The following is a 27,303-nucleotide window of genomic DNA, read 5'->3' as shown; positions in this document are numbered from 1 at the left end:
TTCCTCCACTTGCCAGCATGTGTGGTACCATAGCTGCCTGAGCCTGCGATGCAGGGAGCCAGGCCCAAGCTTTGACTCCTGACCCGCTGTTATCGTAATGGTCCGAGAAGCCACCTCCGGCTAATAAAGTCATTTATCTCCTCCCAACAAGCTGAAAACACATCAGACAGTGCCTTTTCCCTGTGTGGTTTAGATGAATCCTGGCATTGCTTAATTGCCATATGTTGATTGTTCGGGATTGAGAGACATTCTGGTTTATATGCAAAAAGGTTGCAGCAGACAAGGTTGATGTTCCGCTCACGGCTTATTAAAACCTCAGGAAGGCCGCAGCCCTGTCCCAAGGGGAACTCATAAAACAGCCTCCTTGTGGAGCCACATCCTGGCCTGGCTGGAGACTCAGAGCAGGCTCTGCAGGCCCGGCTGAGGGAAGAGGAGAAAGGATGTGCCCGCTTGCCCGCTAGATGGCGCCTCTCAATAAGTAACGCGGAGAGGACCTTCCTCCACACCCTGCGCGCCACTGCTCCCCGCCTCCAGCATTGCAACACACCCTAGTGTTTACTTCCAAGCCAGACATCTCAAAAATAAAAATAAATAAATAAAAAAAGTTCATTCTAGCTAAAAATATACCATCTGCCTGAGAAAAATCTTGCCCGGCACTGTCACAGCAACACTCGAAGCAGGTTAATAACCAGCCCAGAGCAGATGGTTTCTTTTTATAATTACTGGGTCCCCCACCAAGGCTTCCTCCTCAGCTGCCTCCTTACCCCGCGGGCACTTTCCTGCTGTTTCCTGGCCACCGCCTGGCCAGCCGCTGCCCCCGCCGGCTGTCTGCTCACACCAGGGCCCCCTCACCCTCTGCTAGGCCTGGGCCCCAGGGTCCTGGAGCTCTCAGCACCACCTGGGCAGGTAGCCCCCAGGAGCTCACCCCAACCTTGTCCACCTCACTCATAATCCAAAAATAAATGAATCAAACCAAGATGTCAGTAATCACCCATCAAATTAATAAAGCTTTAAGACACTGTCATTCTATTTCCTGGTGAGGATGTGATAAGATGAGCATCCCCAAAACTTGCTGTTAGAAGAACAAATTATTGATACTGCCTCTCTGAAAGAATTTTGAATGAATATAACAAGAGCCTTAAAAATATTGTTGTTGTTGTTCAGTTGCTAAGTTGTGTCTGGCTCTCTGAGACCCCCATGGACTGCAGTACACCAGGCTTCCCTGTCCTTCATTATCTTCTGGAGTTTGCTCAAATTCATGTCCATTGAGTCAGTGATGCTATCCACCCATTGTAAAAAACATTACATACTTTTAAATGCAACAATTTCACATTGAGGAATCTATCCTACAGACTATCATAATCTAAAATACGAACAGAATATTAACACAAAAGTGTTCATAAAAATGTTACCACTATAATAGTAAAGACCCATAAAAGACACTGTAGCAGGTATATGGTTTAGTGCAATGGAATATTATAAAGCCATTACACATGTTCACAAGGGAGTTCAAATTACATCACAAGTGTTATTTAATGCTAATTGGTAAAAGTGTTCAAAGGGTCTAAACAGTAAAGATGCAAATAGGTTAGAAACATACATACCATTAAAAAGTTTGCACAAAGTATGCCAAATGTGTTAACAGTGGGTTTTTTTGGGGTGGTGATAGTTTAATGGTTTTTTTTTTCATTGTACTTTTCTGGATTTTTCTATGTTTTCAGCAATAAACACTGACAAACAAAAGACTGTCTAAAAACAGGAATACAGAAGAAATTGGTACAGTGGTGCATCTGGAAAGGGTCTGGAGCAGCAGCCAGCATAGGAGAACACCTTCATTTTCCATTTATACCTTCTGGTGTCTCCTAAGTTTCAAAAATAAATAAGTCAAAAATTTTCAAAGAAGATGAAGAAATACTAAGCCACAGTTACTGTGAGTGAGGAGAGCGTGAAAGGAAAGTGCTTTCAGCTCCTGGGAGAGATGAGACTCAAGGTCTGGACTCCTCTCGGGCCCAGAGTCCACCACAAGTCATCCAGGACCTGACTAGGCCAGTGACTTCATTCTGTAAGGCCTGCTTCATCTGACACCTGTCTGGTCGGGAATCAGGCCATCTCCCCAGAGTGGCTTTCCCAGGGGTAACGGCAGGCAGGTCAGGGGAGGGATCCAGTGGACACTGGTGTAGGACCTTTGAGCTGGGACCACCTGTGTCCCCGGAGCCTCTCAGAGTAGGACCCAACACGAGTAATGAGTGGGTGGGATCCCCCCAAACTCCCCAGTCACCTTCTATGTGTCAGGAGAATCATCTAAAAGGACCCTGCCCTGCTCCCTCATCGACCCGAGCAGGGCAAATGACCAAGTGGCCTCATCAACCCCAGGCATTTGACCTGTGAAGGGCACCTGATGAGTGCTAGATGAGGCCAGATAAAGAGCAACTTTTCTGAGATAAAAGCTTGATCCTTCCTTAATCACCCCCGTTTCAAATTTGCCCTGAAGTTTCCTTTATCCAAAGAAGGTGCAGGATACTATCTCTGCTCCACACGAGTGCCTTCCGCTGTACCCCAGGGAGGCCAGTGAAGCTTCCTTCCAGCTCCCTGGAGAGACCCAAGGGACGCCCTGTGGTTGCCAGGGGAGGCCCGGGCAGTGTGCACACATTGGCAGCCCAGGGAACCACAGCAGCCTGGAGCCTCAGGTCAGGCCCAGGAATCCAGAGCTTTCATTCAGTCTTTAGAGCCACAAATCCGTTCTCTTCCTTTGTGTTCCAAGCACACGACTTTGAATCTTAGAGACACTTTACACAGAATGGGTGGAGAAAAGGACTATTCAGAAAACATTTACTGTGATTTGATGACAGTCAAGTTGTGGTTCTGAAAGCAAAGCAAAAACAGTATTAGGGAAATTTAGAATGGAGATGTTTCCTGTGTCTAGGTAAGTTTATGATCCTACCACTTCAGAAAGAGAAATACTTTTACTGAAAATATTTAATTTAAAAAGCTGAACACAAGAACTACCGTGACTGTTCAGATGGGGAAAGCAAGCCCCCCCCAGGAGGGTGAGAACCTAGTCTGGCAGCTAGTGGGGGAAGGGCAGAGTGCCACTGGCATTCTTGGCTTCAGTCAGCAGGCCGACTGCCCCCTCCTTGAGGCCACTCAGAAGTCACCGGGTGGTGAAAGGACAATCAAGAGGTAAACTTGATTCCAACAGGGGCCAGCCCCCCCAGGTCCCAAGGTGTCCTGCAATGGGTGCCTGGACAGGCGTCATCTTCTTGCAATGAGATGAGAGACTGAACGTGCTGACCTTCTTCTGGCTCCTGTGTGAGCAAGTGTGGATTCAAAAAACCGCCACCACATGGCAGCAGGCACAGCCTTGCTATTCGCCAGCTTCCCCCTCAAAGGCTGTCAGGACACACAGGCGCACACAGCCATAAAGCGCAGCATCTTCTCCAATAATTTCCACAACATGACCTAGCAGAGCAGCAGCCTCTTCAGCAGGAGATGCTGCTACAGTTTAGGTAATACTCTGATGATGTGGGCTTCCCACAGCTCCCCGGTCACCTCCCACGAGTCGGGGGAATCATCCAAACGGACCCCACTTCCCAGGGCCGAGGCCTAGTCGTCATACTGCACTTCTGCCCGCAGCTCCCTGGTGACGTAGTTGGCCAGCATCGCCAGCAGCTGCTTCTGCAGGGCCTCGCTGCCCATGACCAGCATGGTCAGCTGCACGGCGTCCGTCCACTCCAGGTGCCTGAGGATGGCAGTGGCTTCATTAAAGAGCTTCTGCTGCTCGGCAGGCGGTAGCTCCATTATGATCTGAGGAACTGGCTTAAACTGTCCACTCGTCATCCATGCACCTAACAGACCCCCGACGGCCCCCCCTAGAAAACAGGAAGGACTCAATTAGTCAGCCTTACTCATAAATGATGGCCACAGGTTCTCGCTGAGCGCACGTCCACCGTCATGACGAGTGAGCACATTCGTGAACGGGTCAGGACAGGCTCAGCTTCATGTCTGCTCCACCAGCAGGGCGGAGGGCAAAGGTTTACGTGGTCTTTGATCCATTTGGCTCAGATAATTGACACTCACACATGCCCTCTCCTAAGCCCTGCGCTCACAGTGCAACATGAAGCATCTCGCCCCCTGAGAGCTATGCTAACTAAAATCCTCATGGGCTGAAGGTTTTCATGCTTCCATAAAAACCTCTCTCATCTCAAAGGAGAAGGCTGAGAAGCAAATGCATTTTCAGGGAGAACCATCTCTGATGAGGCTGAGTTTCCTCCGCTGGGCAGAGAACATGTGCCTGAGACCTGAGCTTTGAAATCTCTAGTGGAACCACCTGGTTCAAGGACCCTGGGGACGGTGACAGATGACAAGGTATTTTCTCCTGAAGCAATGTTTTTCATACAACCCTTCCAAAGTTGTATGATGATAAATAACAAATTTAATGTATTCAACTATTTCTTTTTCTGCTACCCCAAAAGGGCACAAACATTACTTTTATATGTAAATTTATTATTATCAAAGTCAAAGCATGCTATCTTGGGACCAGACGAGTTCCAAGTTCAATGGAAAGTTCTCTTTAAGCAGGTCAGGTGCAGCCTGCTATAGGAAGATGTCCTAGGGTAAGGGTCTTAAACTCAAGTGTCTGCAGGGCCCAAGCAGGTCACTGAAAGGAGTGAAGTGGGCTGAGGGGGACTGTGGTGACCTGGAGAGCTAGGTACGTGTCTAAAGGAGAAGTGGCTACCCCATGCCAGCCAACTGCTGCCACATGGAATACCAGGTTTGTATATTTTAATAGTCTTACAAGTTTTAAATATTGGTGATCGGATACTGAAAAAATGCAGGCTGGCTGGACTTGGTGACTTTCTTCAAAAGAGAAGAGTAGAAAAGGGGAAACAGTAACTGTGCAGTGGAGAAGACTAACAGACCTGACACCAGTCAAGTGATCAAGCCGAGCATCTCAAGGAGGTGCTGTGGGTGTCACGCGTCCCTGAAATGTGTGACGAGAGGCGCCACCGTATTCTTCCCAAGATCCGCTCTCTACTCATGAGAAGGACATCAGGCAAACCCAAACTGAGAGGAGTTCTCCAAAATACCTGACCAGTACTCCTCAAAAGTATCAAAGCAGCAGAAAACAAGACTGGGGACACCCTCAGAATGGGAGAAAGCAACCGACAAGGGATTAGTCTCCAATATACACCAACATGTATATTGGAGCATGCAGCTCATACCAAAAAAAACCCAAACAACCCAAGCAAAAAATGGATGGAAGATCCAACTAGGCATTTATCCAAAGAAGATACACAGATGGTTAAAAGGCACATGAAAAAATGCTCAATATCACAAATTATTAGAGAAATGCAAAATCAAAACTACAAAGAGCTATCACTGCACACTGGTCAGAATGCCCATCATCAAAACACCTACAAACAATAAATGCTGGAGAGGATGTGGAGAAAAGGGGACCCCCCTACACTGTTGGGGGAACGTACACTGGTACAGCCACGATGTGCTCTGCTCAGTCATGTTCAAGTCTTTGCGACCCCATGGACTGTAGCCTGCCAGACTCCTCTGTTTGTGGGATTTTCCAGGCAAGAATTCTAGAGTAGGTTGTCATTTCCTTCTCCAGGGCATCTTCCCAACCCAGGGATTGAACTCGCATCTCTTGTGTCACTGAGATGTGAGTTACCACTGTGCCAAATAGTCACTATGGAGAATACCATGGATGTTCCTTAAAAAACTAAAGACAGAGTTACGGTATGATCTAGCAATCCCACTCCTGGGTATACACCTGGAGAAAACCATAATTTGAAAAGATACGTGCACCCCCATATGCAGCACTATTTACAATAGCCAGGACATGGAAGCAATCTAAACGCCCATCAACAGAAGACTGGATAAAGAAGATGTGGTACACCTGTATGGAATGTTACTCAGCCATAGGAAAGAACAAACCAATGCCATCTGCAGCAACATTGATTGTCATACTGAGTGAAGTCAGTCAGAAGGAGAAAGACAAAGATCATATGATAGCGCTTGTATGTGGAGTCTAAAAAAAAATGTACAAAAGAACTTATCTACAAAACAGAAATAGAGTTATAGAGGTTTTCTACTACAGAAACAGAAAAGAAACTTATGGTTACCAGAGGATGAGGAGAGAGAGGGATAAACTGGAAGACTGGGATTGACATAGACACCCTACACTACATAAAATAGACAACCAATAAGGACCTACTACTATATAACGGGGTTCTTTACTGGGCTTCCCTGGTGGCTCAGACACTAAAGCATCTGCCCACAATGCAGGAGACCCGGGTTCAATCCCTGGGTTGGGAAGATCCCCTGGAGAAGGAAATGGCAACGCACTCCAGTAACTCTTGCCTAGAAAATTCCATGGATGGAGGAGCCTGGGGTGGTGGTGGGCACGGTCCATGGGGTCGCAAAGAGTCGGACACGATTGAGCGACTTCACTGTGTAACACAGGGAACTGTACTCAATACTCTGCAATGGCCCACATGGGGGGAAAATTAAGAGTGGAAAAAAAAACAATAAAACTGGAGAGACTAAGGAGACATGAGGATTAAGTGTGGTCTTGAGCTAGACCTGGGGCAGAAAAACACCTTGGACGCAGAAACTGATAAAATCCACATATAGCCTGAAGAATAGTTAACAGTCATGTTAGGATGGGTTTCTAAGTTTTGACAAGTGTGCCGTGGTAACATAAGATGTGAACATTAGGGGAGCTGAAAATGGATGACACATACGTGGAAATTCTCGGCATTGTCTTTGCAACTTCTCTGTAAATCTAAGATTATTCCAAAATAAAGAGTTTATCCAAAAGAATGCAGCCTGAGCCAGAAAGAACCCATTTTCAGGCTGGACGCAGCCATCAATAAGTAAATCTTGCGACATTTTAGGAAACCAAGCGTGGAAGCACCTGGTAGCACACACCTCCTAAGATGCAGGAAACCGGCCAGCCTTATGTCTTGGAGGCTGAACACTGCCCTGGACAGACTTCGCCCCACACGGAAAGGAAGGAGCATTCCAGGGAGGGAGGGTCAGTCACTTACAAGTTTTAGTGAACTTTTCCCCATGACACCAGTGAAATGCTTAGCGCTGACAAGAGTTGCACTCATCTGCACTAAACCTTTATGAGAACATCAATATCTGATTTAGAGCAGCACTTAATGCAAAAAGTCACCAGGAAATATCGACCAAGAAATTACCAACTCTTTGGAGAAGAGAAAATTCCTTTGTTTTCTGGGTAAAATGATGCTCCTGCCCATGACCTAGGGGCTGCGAGTAGCCAATCCCCGGGGTTCCCTTTGCTGACAGCTTGTCCTCTACCAGCTTTTGCTCAATCTGAATAAAATATGTGCTCCCAAAATGGCATCTGGGCACAGCTATGTGATAAATGATCCCAGCTAGCCCTTTTTGAGCACATCAGATGGGGTGGGACAAAGATAAAGGATGTCACTGAGGAAGATGGCAATGGCCTTGTCTTCTCCCCCATGGGAACACTTCCTGGATGGCAAGAAGCTGAAGTCAGGACTCACTAACTCACAGCGTTTGGAAATGGAAATGTATAGATGGAAGATCTAGGGTCACCCACAAGCTGCTTCTTTTCTCCTCAGTGTGGCCTCAGCTTGATACAATGTCCTCAAATGTCAATCCTACTACGGGAGGGAAGAGGAGAGCTGGAAGCTTTTCCCGTGAGCTGGGAAGAAAAGCAATCATCTCTCTAGCCTGTATTCATGTGAAGACTACAAGCCACATAGAAAGGGCTTCCACCAGCCCGTGAGCTTTCTCAGGCTCTGTATCCCCAGCACAAGCTACCAGCACAAAGGAGGCATTCAGTAAATATTTGCTGGGCCCAGGGCAGCAGACCTAGCCCTGTTTTGCAGGGTCCATCTGACACACCTCAAGGAAGACCTTATCTGGCCCCTCCACAGGTCAGGCCTGGACAGCAGCCAGCTCTCTGACAACACCCCCGGCCCACAGTTCAGACCACATAGGAATTCTTTCTGCTCCTAATCCAAAGGAAGCAGCTTCATTCTAGCTACAAAGAAGGATGGGAAGATCAGCCACACTTTCATTTATTGCCAGAAACAAGTTCCCAAATAGAAGCAGGTGGTAAAAGAAGGGCAGGGATGATGACCACTCTAGGAGCTAGCTTGTTGCTTTCCCTGAGCTGGACGGCTTGCTTTCAGACTAGGGAAGCACTCTGTGAATGAATTCACATTCAGTGGCCCTTGAGCATCACCCCTCAGGAGGTGCTCAGCAAATTTCAGCTTCCTCTCTGGATGTCTAACGGTGATGGGGGGAGGGAGACTGTCCAAAACCCGGGACACCCTGAAATCCTCTGGCTCTAGGACACATTCTGGGAGAAAGATGTCCTCCAGGCCTTTATGACACAGATGCCTTTTGAGAGAGCCCTGCACTTCTGAGACATTCACACAGAAGCTGGTGGTGTTTACAGGACTGATCACGTGCCCAAAGATCACTTCACAGACGTGACCTCAACGCGACAAACTTCTCACACAGGACAGAGGCTTTCATGATGTCTCTGTGGTCTCAAAGGCCTTTTCCCAACAACTGCACTGTCCCTGAGGCATCTGCACTTACCAACGGCTAGTCCCGGTGGACCGCCCACCAAGCCACCAACGAAGGCCACGGCCCCGGTGACTAGGGCGCCCTTCCCGGAGTGCTTGACGGCCGCCTTCATCTTCCTCTCCTCAGAGATGGAGCACAGCAACCTCATGACGTCCTCCACCGCCACGGGCATCATGGCGGACCTCGGGGTAAGTGCTCCTAAGGACAGATGCAATGAGTGAAGGGCCCTTCCACCCAAATGTTACTCTTCCTCAAGTTTTAAGGAAGGTTCCCCCATTTTTGGTAGAGAACAGGATCTCTGCCGTGTGCAGGAGGGACAGCACACCCAGTCATGCGGCAAGTCCTTTGCCAAACAGAAAGCAGGGCAGCATTCAGTTATTAGGTAGACAGGATCAGCAGAGTGGGTGAAAGGTCTTCTCTGCAGTCTAACTTCTGATTTATGACAGATTAAGGGACAATCCTGGCCACTTGCTCCACCAGTTCATCACGAGTGATGCAATTCTGAGCTCTCTTGTTTCAGGGCCCTTCAGCGAGCCCAGACAATCCCCACGCACAAAGCCGGGCGGAGTGCACAAGTCCCAGCCCTGGGTCCACTTCTCTGTGACAGGGCATCTCGGCTCCCGCCAAGCCAGAGAAGGGGGAGGCACAGACTCTGTAACCACACAGCCTTGTAGCCACAGGATGACCCAGCAGAGTGGCAGGCTTCTCACCTGTAAGATGAAGATAAACCACCTACAGGCTGGATTCCTACAAGGTGTTAGCAGGATGGATGCAAAGTCTCACCTGGAGCGAGACTGTTAATACTGCAAACTCTCAGATATGATGGTTTCTAAATGGACATTCTCTTCCTAACATATACCAATGGCTTCAACAAGCAACTACTCAGAGTCAATCCAGTTTTACCCATGGGATATTAAAGGCAGGGGCAGGATGACATGGTGAGATGAAACAGCCAGAGAATAAAAGAATCAAAGAAGTCCATATGGGTGAACAGATGACAGATGGATGGACAGACTTTGGAACAATGACCTTTAGAAAAATTCTCTGGGGTCAGGAAACTCTTTGCCACACTAGCAGGAAAAAAACAGCCCGGGGCAAGGGTAGAGGTAGGGCAGGCACTAACTACCCCAAGGTTGGTGGGAATGGAGAACCTTGGCACTGATGGCCTCCTGGCAGGACAGGAAGTAAAATCAAAATAGCAACGAGCGGTTCTCCTTCTTCCAGCCTTGGCTGGACCCAAGGCTTGGGTGGGCACCTTCCTCTCTCACCAACACTTCCCTTTTCAATCAAGGCTGTGAGACACAGACATTTACAAGGAATCTGATCATGGAAGTTTGGAGCAGGACCTATTCAATATCTTCTGGAAATATGAGTTGTTTTTAAACCCAAGGAAAATCCAGAATTACCCTAATGTAAAATTATCCTCCCAATTCTGAGAGAACTCTGAGCCTTTAGAACAAATCTGTGGATCTATACCAGTCAGAACTTCTTTGTAGTCCCAGGGGAGGTAAGTGGGATCCTTTTCTCTAGGCCCTGAAAATTTACCCTCTTTTTCTTTTTAATATTCTTTTTATTTTTTGCCCATGCTATGTGGCAAGGGGGGTCTTAGATCCCTAACCAGGGATTGAACCTGTAGCCCCCTGCATTGGGAGCTCAGACTCTTGACTACTGGACCATCAGGGAAGTTCCTCCTTTTGATATTCTTGATATCAGTGATTCTCCACCAGCACACAGGAGTCACTGAAGACCTTGTTAAATACTACCCATATAGGTAGGGTGAGATTCTGTATTTACAAGCCCCCAGCTGAAATTGTGCCCTCACTTTTGAACAGCAAGACTCTATGACAGAATGACTTAAGATGTCTGATATCTGCTACTCAGTCCTTGAATTCAGAATGCAAGAGGCGTGCTCCAGATGTGTCCGTTTACCAGGAGTGTAAGAGGCAGTGGAGGGGCAGCCCTGCAAGGCTGCCCAAGGGACTAAAGGAAAATTCAGGTGTGCTTGTCCTTGCTCTGGCTCCCAGGTGTCCTGGATCCGCTAAAATGCCTCCTGGCTTCCAGGCCCTTCTGTTCACCAGAGGTGACCACGTGTAGGCATAGCACATGCCCCAACCCCCTCCTACCTGCAAGACAGCCCCCTTCCACCCTTCCAGAAGTCAAAAATTTTCCAGGCACAAATGTCAAGATGACATTATAGCATTATAACAGCGAAAGAATTGCACTTAGAAATGGGAGGAGGGAGGAACTAACCTGATTTACCCAATAGCCATGGGCTTGTAAAGCTATGCAAACAAAATGTTTAATTTCAGATACCTATTAAGATAACCAAAGGAACTAATCTCATGATAAAACCTTTTAAAAAGCTAAAAATCATCCTATAAAATACCTAATCACCTTCTAGCTTAGCTCTGGTTTACACCTAGCTTTTTATCTGTCAGTTTTGCAGAAAAAAGGGAGAAGAAGCTCAGGTCCTGGGAAGGCCCCTTGCATTCCCAGAGGCATGAAGACCCTGAGCCTTGCCACGCTTGATCTGCAAGGCTGGTTTCCAGGCCAGCACATTCTGCCCATATGCCAGGTTTTCTGAAGAATTACAGATCTGTATTCTCCAAACAGTTTCTGCACAGCAAGAAAAGGCATGTAAAAGAGGCTGGAGATACATACCCACTTCACCCTGTATGGTCTATTTAAAAAAAAAAAAAACAACCAAAACCAGCTTCCAACCCGCTCTGAATGACTTTAAGTCAAAACCCACAGAGACTAATGAGGCATCATTGTGCAAACACCACTTTTAACCTCCACTTAGCCCAGTCGAGTCAGCACAAGGTTCAAGTCCAGAGCTCTGTATGACTAGTGGGCCAGCAGGTGCCATGGTGTGTGGGAGGGGAGGAGAAGTGGCCTAGCTCCTGCTGGGTTCAATGGATCCACACCATGAGTAGACCACTGGCATGGTGGCTGCCTCCATCCAAGAGGCCGCTGGTTTAATTTCCTTGTAAGAATCACTGCAGAAGCTGGAGCATCAATAGATCCTTGCTGTGGAAGAAAAGTCTGCAGCACCATCTCCTGACTCCCTGCTAAAAAGCTCAGCCTCCCAACTTCTCCAGCGTTGCCTGATTCAGGAAGGAAGCCAGTCCTGTTTTTCCTTCTCCCACTCCAGCCGCCTTAGTCAGTAAGTGGCAGAGAAGTGGGTGAAGAAGAAGGAGGCAGCACTCTTTTGGGACAGACCTCAATGGGGTGGGAGGGTGACCCCCTCTACAACCATATCTCACCTATTTCAGAATCAGATTTGTCCACAAAACAGACTCGGATCACAGGAAGTCCATCTGCCAGCCACAGGGAAGGCAAATACCAACGTGAAGCCCTGGTTTCTTGCAAGCACCCAGGCTGGTCTGCTGATTATAGCAGGGATCTGGGGGAGAGGGAGATGAGCCTGGCCCTGAGACTGCAGCCTGGCTTTCTGAGATGGACCAGATTGTGAGATGAGGAGAGGAAGGCTGCAGAGCTAACACAGACCTCCATGCACAAAGCTCTTTTTAAAAATTAAAAAAGCAGGGCCTCTTAAGATTCAGTGATGCTGTTCACCTGCAATCGTCAGTACTTTTTACTTCTCTGGTGGACTTTATTTTAAAGCTCCAGTGTGCCCACTGGCTCCTATAAACCATGTCTTCCCACCTCTCTATGCCCCAGTACAGACATTGGATCCCATCAGCAAATACAGTCAGATTAGACTTTTAAAAAATGGATTAGGGACTTCCCTGGCAGTCCTGGGCTTCCCTAGTGGCTCAGCTGGTAAAGAATCTGCCTGCAATGTGGGAGCCCTGGGTTTGATCCTTGGGTTGGGAAGATCCCCTGGAGAAGTGAACAGCTATCAACTCCAGTATTCTGGCCTGGAGAATTCTATGGACTGTACAGTCCATGGGGCGGGGAGAGTCAAACAGGACTGAGATACTTTCACTTTCTGGCAGTCCAGTGGTTAAGACTTCACTTTCCGGTGCAGGAGATGAGGGCTGGATCCCTGGTGGGGGAGCTAGAATACCACATGCATTGAGGCCAAATACATAAATTAAATAAAATAGTTGCTAGAATTTTTAAAATCAAGAGATTTCACATACACCTCAGATTTCTGATTCTCCTGAAAAATCAAAAGTACAAGCCACACGGGAAAGGCCTTCTGCAGCAATCCAGGCCAGAGCTGAGCAGGGTCCTACAGGAGCACACCTTATCTACCTGCTTGGCCCTTGAGCAACACCCTCTCAAAATATTCCTATTTCTTTAAACAAACAAAAAGGATAAAGAGGGACTTTCCTGGCGGTCCAGTGGTTAGGACTCCCCGCTCCCAATGCAGGAGGTACAGGCTTGATCCTGGGTCGGGGAACGAAGATCCCACATGCCCCACAGTGAGGGCAAAAAAAAGACAAGCTATCAGTCCCCACAAGGCTAATCTCCCCGCCCCTAAATCACTAACATCCCTTCCTCATCATCTCTAATCTGGCGTCCAAATTCTCTCCCCAGAGGGCAAGGCCAGGAGTGCCCCACCCTGCGGATATAACACCCGCCAAACGCGCACCCGGGTTCCTGCGGGAAGCGACACGCGCGCGCCCGCGCACGCACACACAGGAGTTCCTGCGGGCGGAGACAGCACACACATCCCTTCGTTCCCCCGTTTCTCCATAAGGAAAATAAATGGACTAAGACCGTCTGCCCTGGCGCTGCTCCGGGCGCCCCCTTGGCTCCGGCGGCGGCTCGGGGCCCTTTACCTGCGGAGGCGGCGCCGCGAGGTCACAGGCCGGCAGGCGCGTGGACAGCAGGCCTCCCCGCCGGGCGCGCAGGCCCCGCCCCACCGCCTTCCGGCTCGTCCGCGCGGGGCCTTCCGGGGCGCCGCCCACCGGGAGCGCCTCCGCCGCCCCTGCCGCTGCGCTGCCGACCCCGGCTCCGCTCTGCCAGCGCCTGCCAGGATGGGGCGCCTGGAGCGGGATCGCTGGGCCCCGAGGCCGCGCGCAGCCCTGCCCTCCACCCGCTCACCCCCATACTAGGTCGGAGTTCCTTTAGTTCTTACTCAAGCCCGGGGGCCTCCTGGGAGGCCCTGTCTCACTTTGGCCTTTCACTCACTACCGAGACACTCCCCCACCCCTCGGTTCGGGAGGAACGCCGCGGCCTCGGCGAAGGGCTGAGTTAATGTTCGCTGAATGCACCTGGCAGAGGCAAACGTCAGCCGGCCGCAGTGCGGACACCGGCGGCCTCTGCGTCTGGGGGTTTGAAAAGATTTTGCGCCCCCTTTCTCCTGGGGTTCCAAGGAAAGAGGAGGTCCAGCTTCCAGGGGAAAGCTGAGGTTGGGGAGCCTCCTGGGAGGGTGCAAAGGTGTGAGGGAGGCAGGTCAGAGAAGGGCCAGGGGATGCTTTGGAGCGGCCCGTGGAGGAGCCTTCTACCCATCTCCTCCAACCCCCACATACAAGGGCTGGCCTGGAACCATCTCAAAGCTGAAAAAGGCTTCTGGGGGCTTTCCATGGGCTATCTCCCTCAATCCTGCAGCGTAGGCCTGGTTCCCATTGCCATATTACAGACAGGAGAAGGAAGGCCCCAAGGCTCAGAGAGGGTGGTCTACCCAGGTCCAGCAAGGTAGGGAGTGTCAGGGTCCAGACTCCATCCTGGGTCCACCTGGCTCAAAGACCTTTCTTGTAACCAGCCCTCTGGCTTGCCTTCCTGAGTGCTGTGGGCACCCAGAGAGTCGGCCTCTTTCAAACTACCATTTTTTTTTTTCTTTCTGAATGGGAAAGTCCTTTGGGTATGTTCGTGTGTGAGCTATAGATATATAGGTAGATATTTCACTTTACTGAAGTATGATTTACATACAAGAAGCTGTACATATTTGATGTATATAAAAGTTGATGAGTTTAGGGATGAATTTATACCTGTGAAATCATCACCACCATCAAGGCCATAAGTATATACATCACCTCTGGATGTTTCCTTCCATCTCCTTTATTATTACTATCTTTTGTGTGTGGAGATGTGGTAAGCTTAGCACACTTCAGTGTACACTACAGTATTGTTAACTACAGATACGATTCTGTATAGTAGATCTCTAGAATTTATATATGTTAGGTTAGTTAACTGAAACTTTGTATTCTTTATCATCATTTTGTTACTTCTGTTTCCACTCTGTCACTAATGTGAAAAGGGGCCTATAGCATTAACCAGAGTTCCCCTGCCACAAATAAGTTCCCCTGAAATAACTGCATTTGTTCCTGAATAGGAGCTTTATGAGTTTGGGTGACATTCCAAAACTGAAAGTGAAAATTAACCAAGGTAAAGAATAGCCCAACTCCCTGGGGTGTCTCCAGGTTTGGGCCTGGATAAGATTCTCCTGTTTCTCCGCAGGCCAGCTCCCTCTGGTGGCACATTAAGGAACTGGGCCCTTTCACTCACTCCTGGAGAGATGGGGAGGAAAGGACAGGGTGGCAGGAAAATGCTGGAAGGGAAAGAAACTTCAAGGGTGGGGCCCCTCTAGAGAAGGTTAGCTATAAGAAGTACGGCAAACATTCAACCCATCAGCAACTTGGGACCTTCATTCTGATATGAATAAAGTCTTAAAATGCACACATCAAAGCCCATAAATGTAACACACTGTACCACAGTCTCATAATGGCAGCTGAGCCTCTTGCAAAGTGGGTCCCATGAATGAGGAGAACAGCGGGGTCTCCATCATGGCGTGGTGACTCTTCACTGGCCCAGCATCCATTTAGTGCTTTCATAATGCTTATGATCTTAAGGTCTGGCTGGATGATCTGGGGAAAGTTATTCAACTTCTCTGTGCCTCAGTTTCCCCATTTGGGCAATGACAGTAATAATAGTGCCTGTCTCATAGGATTGTTTTGAAGATCAAAGGAGGTAATGTGTAGGAATCTAGAATATTCTTGATTACATCATAAGTTATGAAAATGAAGGTCCAAATTCCCCAGTGTGAGTGTCATATGCCCAGAATGGTGAGAAATGCAATTCTACCCCAGCCTTTGCAGTGCACCCTCTTCCTGATGGACCCAGTTTGCTAGGTTGTATTCAAAGAGCCTACCAGAGTCGGAATTCAGGTGGGATCCCCTGAGGCCAGCAACCCCATCCTCCCCTTTTTTGAGAGGATGAGTGAGGACCTCCCAACTTACACAACTCTTTCAGAATAAACCCACCCAGACCCAGGGCTGGATGATCCACACATACATAAACCCCTGCAATCTCTTAATAACAGCATACACATAAAGCAGTTGTCACTTTGAAAACTAAATCATGTTCTTTAAGTTACCTCCTTGGGTGTCCCTGGTGGCTCAGATGGTAAAGAGTCCACTTGCAATGCAGGGAACTTGGATTCAATCCCTGGATCAGAAAGATTCCCTGGAGAAGGGAATGGCAGCCCAATCCAGTTTTCTTGTCTGGAGAATTCCATAGACAGAGGAGCCTGATGGGTTACAGTCCATGGAATTGCAAAGAGTCAGACATGATTGAGTGTCTAACACTTTCACTAAGGACATCATAGTCTGTCTGGTGATTAGGGATTCCTGGGGATCTTGCTCTAGCCTTGAAGACAATCATTTATCCCAAGGTACTCACTGAGTCAAGGTTTGGGTCAGTAGCGGTACATGCTGGTCCAGGAGACCTTTCCTAAGGACCTCTGAGTCCTTAGCCCTGCCCAAAGGAAGTCTCCTCATCTCCCAGTCCTTCCCCCCAGGTTGCATTCACCTTCACCTGTAAAGTGTTCTGCACACTTTTTGGCATATCCCAGCTGTATTAGTTGCTAGGGCCCCATAAGAAAGTACCACAAACTGGGTGGCTCAAAAGAGAAATTTATTGTCTAACAATAATGTACATCTTTGTTTACTAAATATGTAAACCATAGAAATCACAATTCTCAAATCATTAGAAGAAAAAGAATGTTTCTCAATTCTTGTAATCTGAATTTTTATTGAGGATCATACAATGGATTGTGAAAAGACTTACTTAGACTACATGTGAACTTAACATGTTTATTCGTAAAAGTGAATCATTTTTTAAAACAAGAAGAAGTCCAAGGAGTTGGCAGGCAGCGCTCCCTCTAAAACCTCCCTCAACTGTTCTATCTAGCCTCTAGTGGTGGCCCCCAATCCTTGGCATTCCTTGGCTTGCAGCTGCATCTCTACCTTTTTTGTCACATGACGTTCTCCCTTGTATCTGTGTGTGTCCAAATTTCCCTCTTATTATACGGCACCAGTCATGTTGGAGTAATGTGTGTGCTCAGTCACTCAGTCGTGTCTTGACTCTTTGTAGCCCAGTGGTCTGCAGCCTGCTAGGCTCCTCTGACCATGGGATTTTCCAGGCAAGAATATTGCAGTGAGTTGCCATCTCATTGGAGTAAGGGCTCACCCTAATGACATCATCTCTAACTTGATTACAACTGCAAAGACCCTGTTTCCAAATAAGGTCATATTCATAAGTACAAAAGGTCAAAACTTTCACATATATTTTGGGATGACACAATTGAGTCCATAATACCAAGTAGTCAGCAAATGCCAGCTATGATGATTATTATCCAAACAGGCACATGGGTACCTGCAAGCATGATAAAGACCATTCTTAGGGACTTTCCTTGTGGTCCAATGGCTAAGGCTCCTCAATTCCAATGCAGGGGGCCTGGATTCTATCCCTGGTCAGGGAACTAGATCCCACATGCTGCAACTAAGAGTTTTCATGCAGCAACTAAGACCCAGTACAACCAGATAATTAAAAAAGAAAGATTTTTTTAAAAGAGAGAAAAAAATACCATTCACAACTATGCCTTGTGTTGAGGTTGTTGTGTGCAGGGGGCCATCCAGCTGCCTGCTTTTAGTCTTGGGAGAGCTTCATTCCAAAAGGGTTGTTGAGGGATGAGGTGGCTTTGGGACTGGTAATGAGCTCCTCCTGGGCTTCCTCATTCTTCTTCTAAATAATTAATTCATCTTCTTCCTTAGTGTTTACATCCTTCAAATATTTGTAGATGGTTATCATGTCCCTTTAGTCATCACTTAGCACCACTCTACATATTTGCCGTGGTGTTGAGTGTGTGTTATCCTCATTTCATGATTATTATTATTATTTCCTCGTGGCACACTCCCTTATTCCCACAGCCACCATCACTGCTGTGTGAATTTCCTCCAGGTCTCCAGCCTCTCAAGTGCCAAGTTCCCTGGCATGTAATTTTAGAAATCAGTAGTGGTGACAAGAGATGACTTGCAGGCCCTCTGACCCCCAACTCCTTTGTCATTTTTGCCAGTTTCCCCAAAGCCACATCAAATAAACAGACAAGCTCGGTAAACAGAGTGTGTTTACAGTGCAAATATTTTAAGTTTCCAGTCAGATCTCCCTGCCCCTGCTTCCATCCAGGTACTCTGAATTTCCTTAACTATAAAATCAGGCTGAGATCCCCCACTCTCAACAACCTGGGATTACTATGAAGACTACCCAAGGAACAGAGCAGAAAAGTTTTCTGTAAACCGCAAGCAGGGGGAGTGGCGGTACCAGCAATGCCTTCAACATACGTTTAGGTTTCTGCAGAGAGTTCCAGGGGTCAGCTGTTCCAAACAGCTACAAATTCTAAGTTAGAATTTACAAAATGAACTTGATAGAACTGAGATTCACCCTAAAATCTGTTTGTTGAAAGAATATAGAGATGCCCTACTTCAAAATCTACTATTAGATTTTAGTATTCCAAATAAAGTGTGGAACTCAGAGCTGCATGGGCCCTTGGAGACATGTTACAGATGGCCCTGAGGAGGCTTTGGAAGGTTATGCTGCTATAAAAGATTTAAAAAAAAAAAAATCCACCGTGTCTTCCATTTCAGGTCTCACTGAAGAGTTCTTCTGTACCCGGAAGACTTATTTTCAGTCTGAGAACAATGATTTTCAATGGTTCTGTTGAACATGCAATTCTCACGCAAGTATTTCTATAATTATCCTGTTTCAGTTATAATACAGTTTCTGGAACAATAGGACTTTTATTGTATTGCCATATCTGTTATAATAGATGTTTTATTACAGAAAATTATAGTAGAGTCACTATTATGATTCTGAAGTTTTTATTTCAAATTGCTCATAGGATGGAAATTTTTTCTCCCAAGTAGTTTTTACTTTAATAGTGCTTTGGGTTTTTGTTGGTTTTTTATTTTTAAAACTGTGGTCTGTTTGGGACTTTGTTCAATGGCAGAAGGTTTTCTTTTGCTCCAGTACATACTGTGGCTGAAAACTTACCCCTGGTGCTTATTTGTTTGTGTGTTCTTAGCATGTAGTGCACAGGATATTTTTTAATGCCATCTAGATTATATCTGAATACATTAGCCTATTCAGGCTGCCATAGCAAATACCATAGACTGAGTGGCTCAAAGAACAGAAATTTATTTCTCACGGTTCTGGAGACTGAAGGTCCAAGAGCGTGGTGATGGCAAGGGTAGGTTTCATGCTGAGGCCTCTTTCCTTGGCTTGTAGCTGCCCTATTGTTGTGTGCTCATACGACCTGTTCTGTGTACATGCAGGGAGAGACAGTGAGCTCTCTGGTGTTTCTTCTTATCAGGACATTAATCCTATCAGGTCAGGGCCCCACCCTTATGACCTCATTTAACATTAATTACCTTCTTATGACACCACTCTTATGGTGGTGTTGGAGAAGACTCTTGAGAGTCCCTTGGACTGCAAGGAGATCCAACCAGTCCATCCTGAAGGAGATCAGTCCTGGGTGTTCATTGGAAGGACTGATGCTGAAGCTGAAACTCCAATACTTTGGCCACCTCATGCCAAGAGTTGACTCATTGGAAAAGACCCTGATGCTGGGAGGGATTGGGGGCAGGAGGAGAAGGGGACGACAGAGGATGAGATGGCTGGATGGCATCACCGACTTGATGGGCATGAGTTTGAGTAAACTCCGGGAGTTGGTGATGGACAGGGAGGCCTGGCGTGCTGCGATTCATGGGGTCACAAAGAGTTGGACACGACTGAGCGACTGAACTGACTGACTGAACTGATGACACCACCCTTATGGCAGAAGGTGAAGAGGAACTAAAAAGCCTCTTGATGAAGGTGAAAGAGGAGAGTGAAAAAGCTGGCTTAAAACTCAACATTCAGAAAAACTAAGATCATGGCATCTGGTCCTATCACTTCGTGGCAAATAGATGGGGAAACAATGGAAACTGTGACAGATTTTATTTTCTTGGGCTCCAAAATCACTGCAGATGGTGACTGCAGGCTTGAAATTAAAAGACGCTTGCTCCTAGGAAGCAAAGCTATGATATAGCTAGACAACATATTAAAAAGCAGAGATGCTACTTTGCCGACACAGATCTATATAGTTAGAGCTATGGTTTTTCCAGTAGTCATGTATGGATATGACATGTGGACCATAAAGAAGGTTGAGTGCTGAAGAATTGATGCTTTTGAACTGTGATGTTGGAGAAGACTCTTGAGAGTCCCTTGGACTGCAAGGAGATCAAACCAGTCAATTCTGTTGTTATTGTTGCTCCGTTGCTCAGTCCTGTCTGACTCTTTGCAACCCCATGGACTGCAGCACGCCAGGCTTCCCTGTGCCTCACCAACTCCCAGAGCTTGCTCAAACTCATGTCCACTGAATCAGTGATGCCATCCAACCATCTCGTCCTCTGTCGCCCCCTTCTCCTCCTGCCTTCAATCTTTCCTAGCATCAGGGTCTTTTCTAATGTGTCAGCTCTTTGTATCAGGTGACCAAAGTATCGGAGCTTCAGCATCAGTCCTTCTAATGAATATTCAGGATTGATTTCCTTTAGGATTTACTGGTTGGATCTTCCTGCTGTCCAAGGGGCTCTCAAGAGTCTTTTCCAACATCACAGTTCAAAAGGATCAATTATTCAACATTCAGCCTTCTTTATGGTCCAACTCTCAGTTCCATACATGACTACTGGAAAGGCCATAGTTTTGACTATATGGACGTTTGTCATCAAAATAATGTCTCTGCTTTTTAATAAGTTGTCTAGGTTTGTCATAGCTTTTCTTCCAAGGAGCAAACATTACAAAAATCTTTTAATTTTGTTGCTGCAGTCACCATCTGCAGTAATTTTGGAGCTGAAGGAAATAAAGTCTGTCACTGTTTCCATTGTTTCCCCTTCTATTTGCCATGGAGTGATGAGACCAGATAACAGGATCTTCATTTTTTGAATGTTGTTGCTGTTTTTTCTTTCATAATTGAAATTTTATTGGTTGTTTTGAGGATCACTACAAAGATATTTCTATTTGCATACAATTCTTCACATACATACCAAAAATCTAAAAAATCACATAGTTGTGATTTTTAACAGTTATTCCAGCGACTTTCCAGCTTAAAATTTGGAGCACATTTTCCTTAACAGGATATAAAGTATCAATATCCTCAAATATTGATATGTTGTTACATCATAAGTCACACTGATTCACAATTTAATATCTTATACACTACATACTTAAACTGTCAATAATTCACAGCACATTAACCAAGTTGTAGGAAAACTGGACTACCATGACCAAAGATGTTAATAGAGTGCACAAAATTCTGACCAGGAAAGCCAAGATCAAGGAGTGGTCTGTTGTAGGAAATAATTCTACCAAAACAATATGGGAAGAGAAATAATTTAAAGTGTTCAAGACATTAAATGCACAACTGACTCCAAATTGCCATTTAGTATACTTTTGTATTATAGGATATAAAAACTACCCCCCACCTGTGGAATGTTAAGCTGGCACCCAAGACAATCAAAGCATCCTATATTCAATATACCACTGTTTTCTGGTTGTACCAAAAAATAAACAACCAGCAAATGACTTCACCTCTTAAAAAAAAAGCATTTACACTTTAAAAATGGGATGAGGTGGGATTCCTTCCTTTTTAAAAATGTCTCTAGAGCTACTAAAAAACTTGCATTTACAAAATAGTTGATTAAAAATATTCCTCTGAACTGTACAAGAAGCACAACAGGGACCACTGGCAGGACTGGGTGTGTGGTATTAATCTCACTTGGCTTCTTTCTCTTCTGCGACACTGGAGGCTGGGCTCTCCTCATTTTCAGTCCTTCATTTCCCACAGGTAAGTCTTCTTTAGTCTCTTGGTTGGCCATTTCCTCCTGGTTTCCCTTTGCTCCTCTCTTCCCTTTCGTTTGCACTGTTTTGCCTGAAGATTTATCCTTTCCCACCGCCATTTTTGGTTTCCACTTTTGCAGGAGCCCATTTAGCTGACAACCTTGCAGATCTCCTCTTGGGCTCCTCCTTCACTGCCCCCTCGACAGAGCTGACCTTCCTCTTGGGCATCCTGGTGGCAGGGCGGGTGAGAGCCATGGTAGGCCAAGAACCTTCCAGAAGCCGAGTAGCCTGACCACTGCCTCTGCTCTCCCCTGCTGAGCTGCTGGGACCCACAGTGGGTGGAGGGTAGGGGGGTGGGCCATGGGAGAACTGGATGGAACTGGATTGGGAGCCCACCCCTTCTGAATGTTAAGTTTTAAGCCAGCATTTTCAGTCTCCTCTTTCACTTCCATCAAGAGGCTGTTTAGTTTTTCTTTACTTTCTACCATAAGGGTGGTGTCATCTGCATATCTGAAGTTATTGATATTTCTCCCGGCAATCTTGATTCCAGTTTGTGCTTCATCTAGCCCAGCGTTTCTCATGATATACTCTGCATAAAGTCAAATAAGCAGGGTGACAATATACAGCCTTGACATACTCCTTTCCCGATTTGGAACCAATCTGTTGTTCCATGTCTGGTTCTAACTGTTGCTTCTTGACCTGCATTCAGATTTCTCAGGTGGCAGGTAAGGTGGACTGGTATTTCCATCACTTTAAGAATTTTCCAGTTTGTTGTGATCCACACAGTCAAGGCTCTAGTGTAGTCAGTAAAGCAGAAGTAGATATTTTTCTGGAATTCTCTTGCTTTTCCTATAATCCAACAGATGTTGGTATATTAATCTCTGGTTCCTCTGCCTTTTCTAAATCCAGCTTGAACATCTGAAAGTTCTCAGTTTAGGTGCTGGCTTGGAGAATTTTGAGCATTACATTGCTAGCATATGAAGTGAGTGCAATTGTACAGTAGTTTGAACATTCTTTGGCATTGCCTTTCCTCGGGATTGGAATGAAAACTGATCTTTTCCAGTCCTGCGGACAGTGCTGAATTTTCCATATTTGCTGGCATATTGAGTGCAGCACTTTAACAGCATCATCTTTTAGGATTTGAGATAACTCAACTGGAATTCCATCACCTCTACTAGCTTTGTTTGTAGTGATGCTTCCTAAGGCCCACTTGACTTCAAACTCCAAGATATCTGGCTCTAGGTGAGTGATCACACCATCATGGTTACCTGGGTCATTAAGATCTCTTTTGTACAGTTCTTCTGTATATTCTTGCCACCTCTTCTTAATCTCATCTGCTTCTGTTAGGTCCATACCATTTCTGTCCTTTATTATGCCCATAGTTGCATGATGTTCCTTTGGTATCTCTAATTTTCTTGAAGAGATCTCTAGTCTTTCCCTTTTTATTGTTTTCCTCTATTTCTTTGCATTGTTCACTTAAGAAGGCTCTTATCTCTCCTTGCTGTTCTTTGGAATGCTGCATTCAGATGGGTATCTTTCCTTTTCTCCTTTGCCTTTAGCTTCTCTTCTTTTCTCAGCTATTTGTAAGGCCTTAGACAGCCATTTTGCCTTTTTGCATTTCTTTTTCTTAGGGATGCTTTTAATCACTGCCTCCTGTACAATATCATGAACCTCCATCCATAGTTCTTCAGGCACTCTGTCTATCAAATCTAATCCCTTGAACCTATTTGTCACTTCCACTGCTTAATCATAAGGTATTTGAATTAGATCATACCTGAATGGTCTAGTGGTTTTCCCTACTTTCTTCTATTTAAATCTGAATTGGGCAATAAGGAGTTCATGATCTGAGCCATGGTCAGATCCTGGTCTTGTTTTTGCTGACTGTATAGAGCTTCTTCATCTTTGACTGCAAAGAATATAATCTATCTGATTTTGGTATTGATCATCTAACGATGTCCATGTGTAGAGTCATCTCTTGTATCATTGGAAGAGGGTGTTTGCTATGACCAGTGCATTCTCTTGGCAAAACTCTGTTAGCCTTTGCCCTGCTTCATTTTGTACTCCAAGGCCAAACTTGCCTGTTACTCCAGGTATCTCTTGACTTCTTACTTTTGCATTCCAGTCCCCTATGATGAAAATGACATCTTTTTTTGGTGTTAGTTCTAGAAGGTCTTGTAGGTCTTCATAGAACTGTTCGACTTCAGCTTCTTCAGCATTACTGCTTGGGGCATAATCTTGGATTACTGTGATATTGAAGGGTTTGTCTTGTAAACAAACAGATCATTCAGTCACTTTTGAGATTGCACTGAAGTACTGAATTTCAGACTCTTTTGTTGACTATGAGGGCTATTCCACTTCTTCTAAGGGATTCTTGACCATTATAGTAGATATAATGGTCATCTGAATTAACCCACTCATTCAAGTCCATTTTAGTTCATTGATTCCCAAATGTCAATGTTCACTCTTGCCATCTCCTGTTTGACCATTTCCAATTTACTTTGATTCATGGACCTAATATTCCAGGTTCCTATGCAATATTGTTCTTTACAACATCTGACTTTACTTTCACCACTAGACACATCCACAACTGGGTGTTGATTCTGCTTTGGCTCAGCCTCTTCATTCCTTCTGGAGCTATTTTTCTGCTTTTCTCAGGCACCTATTGATCTGGGGAGTTCATCTTTCAGTGTCATATCCTTTTGCCTTTTCATACTGTTTGTGGGGTACTCAAGGATAGAATAATGAGTTGTTTTGCTATTCCCTTCTCCAGTGGACCACTTTTTGTCAGAACTCTCCACCATGACCCATCTGTCTTGGGTGGCCCTACATAGCATGGCTCATAGTTTCACTGAGTTAGACAAGGTTGTGATCCATGTGATCAGTTTGGTTAGTTTTCTATGATTGTGGTTTTCATTCTGTCTGCCTTCTGATGGATGAGGATAAGAGGCTTGTCGAAGCTTCCTGGTGGGAGAGAATGGCTGTGGGTAAAACTAGGTCTAGTCAGTTCTAAAGGAAATCAATCCTGAATATTCATTGGAGGGACTGATGCTGAAGCTGAAGCTCCAATACTCTGGCCACATGATGTGAAGGGCTAACTCATTGGAAAAGACCTTGGTGCTGGGAAAGATTGAAAGCAGGAGAAGGAGAGGACAGAGGAAGAGATGGTTGGATAGCATCACTGACTCAATGGATATGAGTTTGAGCAAGCTCTGGGAGATGGTGAATGACAGGAAAGCCTGGCGTGCTGCAGTCCATGGGATGCAAAGAGTCGGACACGACTGAGCAACTGAACAACAACAACAACAACCTCCTTATGGCCCCATCTACAAACACAATCACTTTGGGAATTAAGGCTTCAGCATATGAATTAAGGGCACACAATTTAGTCCATCAGTTCAGTTCAGTCGCTCAGTCGTGTCCGACTCTTTGCGACCCCATGAATCGCAGCACGCCAGGCCTCCCTGTCCATCACCAACTCCCGGAGTTTACTCAAACTCATGCCCATCGAGTCGGTGATGCCATCCAGCCATCTCATCCTCTGTCGTCCCCTTCTCCTCCTGCCCCCAATCCCTCCCAGCATCAGGGTCTTTTCCAATGAGTCAACTCTTTGCATGAAGTGGCCAAAGTATTGGAGTTTCAGCTTCAACATCTGTCCTTCCAATGAACATCCAGGACTGATCTCCTTCAGGATGGACTGGTTGGATCTCCTTGCAGTCCGAGGGACTCCCAAGAGTCTTCTCCAACACCACAGTTCAAAAGCATCAATTTTTCGGCACTCAGCTTTCTTCACAGTCCAACTGTCACATCCATACATGACCACTGGAAAAACCATAGCCTTGACTAGATGGACTTTTGTTGGCAAAGTAATGTTTCTGCTTTTTAATATGCTGTCTAGGTTGTTCATAACTTTCCTTCCAAGGAGTAAGCGTCTTTTAATTTCATGGCTGCAATCACCATCTGCAGTGATTTTGGAGTCCAAAAAAATAAAGTCTGACACTGTTTCCACTGTTTCCCCATCTATTTGCCATGAAGTGATGGGACCAGATGCCATGATCTTAGTTTTCTGAATGTTGAGCTTTAAGCCAACTTTTTCACTCTCCTCTTTCACTTTCATCAAGAGGCTTTTTAAGTTCCTCTTCACTTTCTGCCATAAGGGTGGTGGCATCTGCATATCTGAGGTTATTGATATTTCTCCCAGCAATCTAGATTCCAGCTTGTGCTTCCTCCAGCCCAGCATTTCTCATAGCACTACATAAATTTTATTATTATTGTGGAAGAAATTCCCAGAGCCCGTGTATTAAATAAAGTTAATAAACTATATTTTGAGAAGGAACTTGAGACTTCAAGCACAGAAGATTAGATTAGGTAATATCCTATTTCAGAAGGTAGCCCCACTGGGGAAGAAGGGAGGGGCTGGAGTTTTTCTTGGTTAATTCACTGACCTCAGAACCCCCCCTCCCCCCGCCCAGTTGGTGCAGGCCAGCTGGGGTCTGGAAGCGTGTTTATTGACTCTAACATGATGTTTACTCCATAGGAAGATCCCACCTCAGGAGAAAGGGTGATTTTGAAAGATGTCAGGTTGACTTCTAAGCCCAGTGGACCTGTCCACATGAAAGGTCCCCCCAGATCTGCCCACTGGTTCAGCACCCTCAGGACCCGCCTCTGAGGTTAGCCATCATTTCCACGTGTCCCTGGTAGAACACACTCCCTAGCTTAGAGTCCAGAACTATGGATGGAGGTGTCCTGGGAAAACCAGTGGATCCCCAGTCACAGTCTTTAACTAGACAGACCTCAAATTATCTAGGTGCTCAGGTTTCCAAATGATTTCTTAGGCTTCCCAAGAAACAGCGAGAAGGGGACTTCCCATGGTTACACTGAGTAACAGAATCATGGTCCAAACCTCTTGGCTTCCCAGCCTCTCTTCCTCCCACAGCACACTCTCCAGCAGGGAAGAGAGGAGACCCTAGAGGGTACTGAGGGTGGGGGTGCTGAACACTGGGTGCTGAATCCCCATTAAGGCTGGCAGGGTGGTAGATAAACACACAGACACACACAAAGTAAATATGGAAAAACTGGAAAAGAGACTGTTCAGGGAATCTTCCAATATAGAAAGCAATCTGGTAGTTTGAAGCTCCCAGAAGAGAGGGGACTTTGGAATTCAAGGCAGTCTTCTGAGGCTCAGAGGCACTGGGAGGTGGGATCTTTGGGGTCTTGTCTCCTCCCCCTCCCCCACTCCCATCCCACAGTATTGTGTCCACTGCAAAATGCCAACTGCCTTGTGGGAACACAGTCCTAACTTCAGGATGGACACCGCTGGGGAAAGGGATCTCCTCTGCACACATTTGGCCCCTTTCCGGCCACATCCCTGTTAGGAAAACAGAGACTTTCCCCCTGTTCTGTCAATGTTTATCCACCTGTGGACCTCAGGACCTCAGGTCAATGATGCTCCATTGACCTCAATGTTCAGGCCCTGATAAGGCAGACTTTGGGGCGATGGTCTGGGGAGATAAACATGGATTGTCTCTGGCAGTTTCCGTAGGTCAGGATGTCAGGGGTGCAGAGGGCACCAGTAGCTCCTTCTACCTGAGGCCCCCTCCACTTGCCCAAGGCCCCAACAGGTATCAGGCCCTA

The 27,303-nt window shown here is 46.3% G+C and overlaps 1 protein-coding gene across 1 annotated transcript; it reads right to left on the bottom strand.

Annotated features, from left to right (window-relative positions):
- Positions 1 to 1,634: 1,634 nt before the first annotated feature.
- Positions 1,635 to 13,605, bottom strand: C18H19orf12 (chromosome 18 C19orf12 homolog). Its single transcript, XM_043436788.1, has 3 exons — positions 13,359 to 13,605; positions 8,617 to 8,802; positions 1,635 to 3,869 (listed from the first exon to the last, which is right to left on the bottom strand). The coding sequence occupies exons 2-3, from the start codon at positions 8,777 to 8,779 to the stop codon at positions 3,604 to 3,606; spliced, it is 429 nt and encodes a 142-aa protein (XP_043292723.1). The 5' UTR covers positions 8,780 to 8,802; positions 13,359 to 13,605; the 3' UTR covers positions 1,635 to 3,603.
- Between the last annotated feature and the right edge of the window lie 13,698 nt (positions 13,606 to 27,303).

Source organism: Cervus canadensis, chromosome 18 (assembly GCF_019320065.1).
Source record: "Cervus canadensis isolate Bull #8, Minnesota chromosome 18, ASM1932006v1, whole genome shotgun sequence".
Lineage (NCBI taxonomy): Eukaryota > Metazoa > Chordata > Mammalia > Artiodactyla > Cervidae > Cervus > Cervus canadensis.
The sequence above is the reverse complement of the archived record's forward strand: the minus strand, read 5'-3'. Positions and strand labels throughout refer to the sequence as shown.

Coding starts and splice junctions, on each gene's coding strand:
- C18H19orf12 (XM_043436788.1), bottom strand. CDS start 8,779: ATGATGCCCGTGGCGGTGGAGGACGTCATGAGGTTGCTGTGCTCCATC. Junction 3,870..8,616: donor TCCACCGGGACTAGCCGTTG/GTAAGTGCAGAT, acceptor CCTGTTTTCTAG/GGGGGGCCGTCGGGGGTCTG.